General features: G+C 33.3%; 1 protein-coding gene across 2 annotated transcripts; it reads left to right on the forward strand.

Moving 5' to 3' along the window:
- Window positions 1–4,818: 4,818 nt before the first annotated feature.
- On the forward strand, window positions 4,819–8,437 carry LOC18101537 (myb family transcription factor MOF1). Of its 2 annotated transcripts, none has more exons than XM_024606787.2 (6): window positions 4,819–5,331; window positions 5,468–5,544; window positions 5,691–5,727; window positions 6,281–6,401; window positions 6,575–6,821; window positions 7,570–8,086. In XM_024606787.2, exons 1-6 carry the CDS (start codon window positions 5,205–5,207, stop codon window positions 7,579–7,581), a joined length of 621 nt encoding a protein of 206 aa, XP_024462555.2. In that variant the 5' UTR covers window positions 4,819–5,204; the 3' UTR covers window positions 7,582–8,086. The 2 variants fall into 2 exon arrangements, with proteins under 2 accessions (XP_024462555.2, XP_024462554.1); XM_024606786.2 differs by lacking the exon at window positions 7,570–8,086 and adding an exon at window positions 8,093–8,437 and having other exon boundaries at window positions 4,823–5,331.
- Window positions 8,438–9,681: the final 1,244 nt, after the last annotated feature.

Consider the following 9,681-nt stretch of genomic DNA (forward strand, 5'->3'; position numbering starts at 1 on the left):
GTCACGCTTAGAGTGGCATTCGAAAGTAGGTGCAGGCTGGGCTTGCTAAAAGAAAACGAAAGAAATAACAAATGAGAGCGGGACTACGTTTTAAGTGCGCGTATCCCAAAGATAGTAATGATAATTCCCTTTGACTTGTCAGACAGAAAATATTTGGATATTCTTTTAATCTGAGAGAGAGAGGTTTTTTTTTTTTTCACCACTGTTACTGTAGTAGCTGCTAGCCTTGTACTGGTCCGTGATTGAGCTTGCGTTGAAATTATTTTTTAAATTGTTTTTCTAAATGTTTAATAGTAGTGTATTAAAATAATTAAAAATATTAATTTTTTAAAAATAAATCTTAATAATAATTTATTTTCAATCTATTTTTTCAAAGAAAAGCCATCAATATTCTATTTTAAGGTACCTGCGGTCAGCACGTCTCAAATCCTAGTGAGTTTTAGCCTTTTTATTTTCATGTTTTTAAAGAATATTTTATTTTTAAATTATTTTAATATGCTGAAATAAAAATAATTTTTTTAAAAAAATATTATTTTCAAAGAATATTATTTGAGAGTGTATATTGTCCCAATCTAAAATGATACCGTTTACTACACCCAAGCGATTCCTTCCCAGTCAAATGGACCATAAAATCGTGAAGAGGAGTCAGAATCACAACTTTTCCTGCATATCTCTGAAATAATCCATCCACTGAGCAAGGGGATGCCCAAAAAACAAACCACGCCAGCTGATAATTCGAGACCACAGCAGCCAATCCCCATGGCAGTGTAGGAGGGTATGTGGCACGATCTCTTGGCAGATGCTACAAAAGGAATGCATGTTTACTTGTTGATCAACTAACCCAGAGCGAGAGCGAAAAAAATCTCTAGTTCGTAGTTTTCCTAAAGCTGCTAACCAAACAAATGCTTACACCTTTGGCAAAACCAAAGATTTCCGAACAAATTAATCTACTAACCAGCAAAACCAAGTCCAGGACAAAGCATCAAGACTTGACAGAGGAGTTTCCAGTTGCATCATGAATCCAAATCCATACATCATCGGTATCTTAACACAGAAGCACACTGGAAATTAAGTTCAGTACTGAGGCTGTTTCTTGAACCAATTCCTAAACCTACAACTGTACTATCCACTTAAACTTCCATGTCCATGCAGAGGCATGCCATTCACCCATTCCTAGCACTTTGCCCTCTTTCTCAGCAACAGTATTAATATACGGGCTTGAGAAAGAAGAACTTATTAATGCAGAGTCGACCCAGTTCTTCTCTTGGGATGAGCAATCAAGCTCTAAACAACATCACAAACCTTTTTTGTTTCCACTTCTCCACTCCGAAGAAACCTTCTTTGTAAAGAAGTCAGTTTCTTTGCCACTCCATTTGGCATTTTAGGAAAAAAGGAAAGAAAGGTGATCAACAAGATACAGGAGAGCAAACGTTGACAGGTCAAACTCACCCTCTAGGAGAAAGCATCTTCCCTTCCCTTCTCAGGATATAAAATATTTGAGTCGTCTTTGAAACTGAAAATGTTATTTTAAGAACCAAATTAGATGCATTCTAGAATTAAAATAAAGCTCATCACACCCTCAAAAATCATTGCTAAACACCCCTGAGATCATTAAAATATTTCTCCATATACCTAAAACTTCATGATATTCTTAATTTGATCCTCTAACAATTTAACCCGCCTTTCACGACTGATCCATAGCTTTGGGAGTAATGAATATCATAATACATGTGAGATTTCAAGAAAATATTTCACATGGAAGTCTAGCCATTTGTACGGGTCAATTTATTGATTTGTTGACTTGAGGCTTGACTTGTATAAGATCGATGGAGAAACCTAATTTTTCCAAGAAAAGGTTGTTTTGGACTTTTTACAAGAGCTTAAAGATTGAGTTGATTGAATTAACCTAGAATCAATCCCCTACCCGTTCTTCACCTAAGTCGATGATTAATTTTTTTACTGAACCAAAAATAAAAAACAAATGTGAAATAGAGAAGAATAATTTTGAGTTTTGATTCTGAAAGTATTTCAGAAGTATGTTTCATTTAAAAAATATTAAATTGATGTATTTTTAGTTTTTTTAATGATTTTTATTTGTTGATGTCAATTTTTTTTTTTATAAAAAATAATATATATCTTTTTAGAAAATACTTTTAAAAAATAATATAGACTACAATATTAAATAAAAAAAAATGGTTATAGTCGGCACCGGCTCCACGGGGCCCTTCAACTAATCGAAAAGCTAAGATGAGCGCTCATAGGACTCCAAAGACCTTTACCAAAAGAAAAATACAAGTTTTATTAACCAAAACGTGATTGATTTGATTTTTTAAAGACTTGGAATTTCTGAATTCCTAATTCCCCAATTCCATGTACGGAAATCCCTTTTTCCGACTTGCCCTCTTGGAACCCTCCTGACAACAAGAAATGGACGGTATGGATTCAATAGAATATTTAATAATGTGGCTCCCGCTTTTTCACCATTGATTTACGTGCCCATAGAGTTGACTTTATTCAAAAGGGTTGACATGAAAGATTAAAATCACGTTTTTTTTAAAAAAATAAAAACAATTTGAAATTGTGCTGTAAGTTGTGTTTTCTTAAATTTTAAATTTTTTTTATTTAAAATTAAATATTTTATATTTTTAAACCGTTTTGATTTGTTAATTTTAAAATTAATTTTTTTAAATTAAAAAATATTATTTTAATATATTTTTAAATAAAAAATATTTTAAATCGTAATTGTTATCACAATTCTTATAAAAATGTTTATTTAAATAAAAAAAAATTCTTCAATAATTATAAGGATTGAGATGCACGTAGGAAGCTGTAGTAAGTTTTGTGATATCATGGCTCTATAGAAATAAGTTCCGAGTTAAATTATTACAAGGCAACCTTCAGGCCAATAAATTTCATATCCAATAATTATTTGCGAAACATGAGCCATATTTTACGAGTACTTTCATCTCGATAACTAATATAATTTTATTTTTCAGAATATACTTTTGATGCCGAAATGCATTAAAATAATTTTTTTATTTTTTAAAAATTATTTTTGAAATCAGCACATCAAAACTATCAATAACACATAAAAAAATTAATTTTTAATAAAAAAAATTTAATTTTTAAAGAACGCGGGTGAGATAATTGCAACTCTATCTTCATGCAAATGAATTGATTGTATATATGATAGTGTAATTACAGATGCAGTTAGATTCCTTTTCACATAAATAATCAGTCTTTTCGTTACGGTAAAAAACAAAAGGGGTAAAATGGTCTCAAGAGAAAGAGGGTGCCCTCGCAATACAGTACAGCCGGATGGGCTGCATGAGAAAAAGACTGTGCTTTGTTTTGGAAACGAAGAAAATAATAATAGTTGACGAGCATTTTGTGATCATGACGACGTTGGCGTATTGTACTGTACAGGAAAGGAGAATTTATTCCCTTTCATTTCACTCATTTATTATTCCTTAGTATATTTATTTCCTTTCACATGGACGCATTAAGTGACTCACAAGTTTGCTTGATATATTAAAATATGTTTTTAAATATTAATACATTAATATCATAAAATATTAAAAAAATATTAATTTATATTTTTTAATACCAAATATATTTTAAAAAAACACAAAAAATACAGGAAAAAAATATCAAACATACTCTTAGTAATTAAATATATTTTATTCCTTCGTCTTTATAATTCCAAACTTATACATAGTAATTTATTAAATTATTTTGAGCACGTCATTTTAACATAAGTGACGTGCATTGTCCAGGAAAAAATTATCTTGATTAATAAAAAAAATAATTTAAAAATACTTCTTAATGTAAAATAAAATAAAAATTAGAATGACCACGCATAGAGATTATTTTTACTTCATTCACATGAAAAAGAGATTTAACAATAATTACTATAACGAATTTTTTTATCTGATAATAATAAATATTTTTAAATTATTTGACACACCAATCAAGGTTAAAAATATACGAGAATAAAACTTTAACAACGTGCTCCTCGAATATTTGTATCTCATTTTTATGTCACAGATAAATACAATGAGGAATCTGATAATTTTAACCTTCTAGATGGTGGCGCAGTGGTAAGAGTTTGGGACCAGGAGGTTTGCTTCCTCTGTGATCTCATGTTCGAGCCCTGTGGTTACTCATATGATGGCCACCGGAGGCTTACATGGTCGTTAACTTCAGGGCCCATGGAATTAGTCGAGGTGCGCGCAAGCTGGCCCAGACACCCACATTAAACTAAAAAAAAAGAATCTGATAATTTCCATGTAATTTCAAACCAATCATGGGGGCTATATAATTCTGAAGGGTGTGTGTATCTAGTTTTACTTGCAGTTTAACTATGTTTTTAAAATTATATTAATATAAAAATAAATTTTAAAAATAAAAAATATTTTTTAAATATTTTTACAAATAAAATTTACTTCATCACACGCTCGAAAAAGTATAATAAAAACACACACGTATTAGTGGAGAGAGCGAAGGTCAAAGCGAAGCAGTTGGCTGGTGCCGCGCGTGTAGAGTTGGTTACTATTATATGTTATTGGCAGTATTGCTATTACATAGGTGTGATGATTTTCGGTGAAGATCAGAAATTCGTGATCATCAGATCAGATTTCCTTCATTTATTTTAACACTCCCTCTCTCTCCCTCCCTGCTGCAGGTCAGTTGAATTATGTTGGAGGTTATTTTTTTTAAAATATATTAAAATAATATATTTATTTTTATCTTTAATATTAAAAAATAATTTAAAATAAAAAAATTCAAATTAAAAAGAAGAAGAAGTTAAAACTCGATACAAAACACCCGAAAAAAGCCAGCAGTCAGGTATTATCAGTCCTTCTTAAGGAATTTACAGCCTCGTCTATTCCTTTTCGCGTGATCCTTCTCTCTCTTTCTTAAAACCTGTTATATCTACCTTCATTGTTAAGAATCTACGCTCATGAGTGACTATATATGTGTAAGTTTGTTTTAAGCCTCTGTGACCTGTGCATATTGCTCCTTTATACCTGGACACTTCCAACAAGATTGAAAGAAAAAAAAGAAGAAACAACTCCTTTTGAGAAGACAAACCAAAGGGGGTGAAAAAGGAGAAATTTTTAAGAGAGCCCGGCTGGTGGAACCTTGTCTAGAAGAGGAAAGGAACTTTTTTTTTTTGGGATACCCATTTAGATTCTGAAGAAATGGGTAGTTGTGGAAGGAGTGGAGCTGTGAGGCAATATGTAAGATCAAAGGTGCCTCGTTTGAGATGGACTCCTGAGCTTCATCGCTGCTTTGTTCATGCCATTGAGAGGCTCGGTGGCCAAGATAGTGAGTACAGTTCTTGTTGGATTATTGCTTTCTTCTGTTTTAGGTTTTTTGGTTCTTCCATTTTGGCACTTATGTTGACTATGTGCTTATTTTGCTCCTTTCTGTTTCTTTTTTTTTTCCCGTCTCTTCTTTGTAGAGGCTACGCCTAAACTGGTTCTTCAGCTGATGGATGTGAAAGGACTCACCATTTCACATGTGAAAAGCCATCTCCAGGTTAGTCTTTCTCCTCTCCATGCTACTTTAGTTTGGGGTGTATTGTTTTTCTCCTACTCCTTCGATTCAAAATTCTTGTCTTTTGTATCTCCAAGCACCATTTGTTTTACTGGTTTGCTTACATGTGCTTTCTTTGTCTTGATCAGATGTATAGAAGCATGAGGAGTGACCTGAGGGGACAAGGTATCCAAAGCTTTTTAGTTTCCACCCTCTTTGTTTGATGAGTACACATTAATAGTTCTGGCTCTCTATCCCTCAACTATCACATATAGGCCCAGGAATCCCAAAACTTCCAATTTTCTAACCTTCAAGCTCTATGTCATCCATCATTGTCTGGGTCTGTACATGCATTGATGACAGACTCTCTATTATACTTTCCTCTAGTGGTTCTTATCAACTGCTCAAAGTCAAGAATTGTGAAATTCACATGTGAACATACATTTTGGAAATGGGTAGTTGCCTCCCTTCATTTATTACCTGTCTTTTCTGTTAGAGTTGATGCCAAAAGCGTTGAGAACAAAATAAGCCTCGTTTCTCTTGCAAATCTTCTAATATTAGCATTTCTGATGAAACTCACAGCATCACTTGCATCGCATTCCTGCTTTTATAAGTTACAGGCCCCATTTGTTTTCCTTTACTCTCTTTTTTTTCAATTATAAAAGAGCCAAATTTGATGGAATTGACATCTTTTTGTATGCGTTTGGGTTTATGTTGCTGGGTTGGTCGCTTTGAACAGATAATAGCTCCACCCAACAAAAGAGACGATCTTTTGATGACCATGATGAGTGTGTTGAAGACGTAAAACCCATTGAAGAATCAGATTCTCACTTGATGTACAGGCCTTTCTCTTCAAAAAGGTCAGCTTAGCTTTATCCTTATGGTTTCAGACGCACATATCAAAAAGAAAAGTAGATATATTCATGTAGAAACAAACAAAAAAAGATTAGCAATATTGCATGATCTTTTCCTTTCAGCCCTTTGCTTTTTCTTCTTTTCAAGCTCCTTTTTGTTTAAATTCTCTTTTCTACAGGGCCAGAATCGAGACCAGGAGTTCAATATCTGAGGAGAACCTGCAATGCAGTCAAGGAATATGGGAGACAGTCTCGAATCCGTACTCTTTTGATGATTATATGGGAATAATGGAGGAAGGTAATGGAGGTGGTTTCAAATGGGAGCAAGCCCATTCTAAGCCTCAATCGACAGCCTTCTCCCCATCACTTGACCTGTATTACTTGAACACTTCGAAACGTGAAGCGGAAGAATCTGACCTCGTCAAGGTAGAAAATTTAAACCAAACTCTCTCTCTATTTCTTTTGCCAGCCTTTCTAATGGGGTTGAGTGTAACGTTGGTTTTTGGTTTCATCTTTTCAAGTCTGCTGACTTCTGTAGGGTGGCCTCTTTTTCGTTTCCATATACATGCGTATATAAATAGATATACGTAGGGCTTTATGACCAGTGGTCGGATGGAATATCCGGGCTTTCTTGGTCAACTTACGTCATCTCTATAGCCCTACAGTGTTCCCATTGCTGTAATTTAGGTAAAAAAAAGAAAGTGTGCAGTAGTATCTCATTCTAGTGCAAAGTCTTTGGACTTGTACACTGTACAGTATCTAATTTGGGCGATATTTTATTATTACCTTATGGACCGGCTGTATGGTACTTATGTAATTAGTCTGAAATTTATTTTTTAAAGTATTTTTTATTTAAAAATATATTAAAATAATATTTTTAAAAATTATTTTTAACATCAGTATATTAAAATATTTTAAAACATAAAAAAAATAAATTTTTAAAAATATAAATTTAATTTTTTTCAAAAACATTTTTTAAACGAAAAAACATACAAGTTCTTGATCGGATTGAAACCGCCCTCGGTAGCCTGTCTAGTTCCCTAGATGGTGGTAATTGACCAGCAACTCCGCAGCCTGCCTTGCTTGTTCAGTTCTTTAAAACTGTGGGGATTTTAAAATGGACTTGTATTCAAGCTCCATTTCGAGATTTAATTTGAAGAGTTTTCTTTGCTAGGTTCTGGGGTAAACATGCAGGGTAATCTTTGTGTTACTGTAATCTTAACGTACTGTGGTCCACTGTCACTTTGATAAACGGGGTCGCCTCGAGGGTAAAAGGGAGGGGATTGAAAATATCCGTCTAGTGCACTGGAGAAACATGAATTCTTAGAGCCAGTACAAGCAGTGGCAGGAATGCTGTTACTGAATCGCAGGACTGCCCACATATGACTTGGCATGATTGTAATACGGCTACAATATTTCTTCCTTATTCCGTGTCAATTAATTATCAGGATAAGTAAAGAGGAATGTCCACCACCTGCCCCAATTATGTAGATATTTGTATGCCTTTCCAACTTCTTACGGAGCAACACTTGTATGAACTGAGAGATTCCGGTGACAGCTGCAATGGCTGTTTTTGCTCTTAGGTCTTCATCTCTGCTACTCAATAGCATTGATAAATGTTGTCCTATCTTTCCATTGCATTTTGGTGTCAGTAATGCAGCAAACTATAGATGACAGGTTTTTTTTTCCTTCCATAGATTGCCAAGCTAGAGGATAGAATGTGCAAACCAGGAAAGGTGTACAAATCCGAGGTTACTGAAAGTGAAAGAGCAGAAGATGAAGAACCTGGTGTTTGCGAATTGTCACTTGCACTCTCCCTGCCTCTTCCTTCCTCACAGAGAAGCAATGCTTCTTCGACGAGCAAGATCAGCGAGACATTCTCATCATACTCCAGGTCTAACTTAAAAGATTGTTCTGGCTTTTCTAGTGGAAAACGGGACATTAACTTAGATTTGTCTATTGCTCTTTGTGGTGCCTAATCAATATTTGAAAAAAAAAGTCTGTTCTCTAGAAATTAAATATTCTAGTGCTCATTTTCCACAGATATCTCCATTCGTCCTTTATTCTTAGCCTTTGTTAATCTCATTTTGATTTAGTTGTTGAGTTCATATGGGGCTAAAACGTGCGACTTTGAAGATATACGTGCAAAATGGTCGCGCAGTGTTCATGTTTACCAGTATTTACGAGCAACTTTGGGAGGCTTATTTCTTAGAAAATTACCATGTTGTGAACAAGAAATCATGCTCGTGGGCGATAGAGGAGTTACTGGCAAGAGGAATTAGTATAGGATAGGGCTTTTGTTTGTGCTCTCACCATGTTTTCAATTGCGTGTGGTTAAGTTAAGAATCAGAATCAATCCTTTACCGGTTTAATAAAGAACAAAAATTTAATTATTTTCGAGGAAACATAATGGTAGAAAATGACGTCGATTATTGTCCACGCTTTTATCGCGGTTTGGAACTAAAACTTTTTTACAATGTAAACAAATAATTTCCAGGTGGTCATAATTTTTTTTTTGTTACTGTTAGTATAATAATTTAAACTTAAAAATCTTAATGTTACTATTTTTTTATTCTAAATTTTAAATTAAATTACATAAAAGTTACTCTAGATCTAAAGAAAAACTTTGAATAAAAAAAAAATATTCACCAAGATTAACTTGTAAAACTTGCATCTTAAATTAATTTTGTTATGTTATAATATTATTAAAATACAAAAAACGACTCATAATCAACTCTTTATGAAATAATAAAATTAATTAATTTTAAAGGGTGCGGTTTGTTCCCTAGAGGTCATCAGTTAGAGCTTTACAAATCTCAGGGCCACTGGAAGTTTACATGGTCATTAACTTTAACGACTCATAATCAACTTTCTATGAAATAATAAAATTAATTAACTCTAAAAGGTGTTGCTCAACTACTTAAACTGTAAATTTATTCCCTAGAGGTCATCAGTTCGAGTTTTATAAATTTCAGTGTCACTGAAAGTTTACATGATTGTTAATTTTGAGATTAGTTGAGACATACAAGCTGTCCAAATAATCATGTTAATAAAAAAAATTAATTAAAAATCCTATGTTGTCTCTGTTAAAAAAGTAGAGCTGCGTGGGCTGCTCGCTTAGACTTGTAATTTATTTTTCCTTTTAAAATGGGCATGCCCCCAAGTTTTGAGCCGTGACCTCGATGTCTTTTCATGTTTTAACCAGCAAGCTATAAGCCTATAACATGAAGCTTCTAACTAAATAAGTAAAAAAAGATATATTAATTTAATTTATTGTTTATATGAA

This window comes from Populus trichocarpa, chromosome 8, assembly GCF_000002775.5.
Source record: "Populus trichocarpa isolate Nisqually-1 chromosome 8, P.trichocarpa_v4.1, whole genome shotgun sequence".
In the NCBI taxonomy this organism is placed as follows: Eukaryota; Viridiplantae; Streptophyta; class Magnoliopsida; order Malpighiales; family Salicaceae; genus Populus; species Populus trichocarpa.

Bases quoted from the DNA above. Each gene is read 5' to 3' on its own strand.
- LOC18101537 (XM_024606786.2), top strand. From the start codon at position 5,205: ATGGGTAGTTGTGGAAGGAGTGGAGCTGTGAGGCAATATGTAAGATCA. The intron at 5,545-5,690 runs GTTAGTCTTTCT...TGTCTTGATCAG, and splicing joins ATGTGAAAAGCCATCTCCAG to ATGTATAGAAGCATGAGGAG. The intron at 5,728-6,280 runs GTATCCAAAGCT...CGCTTTGAACAG, and splicing joins GAGTGACCTGAGGGGACAAG to ATAATAGCTCCACCCAACAA.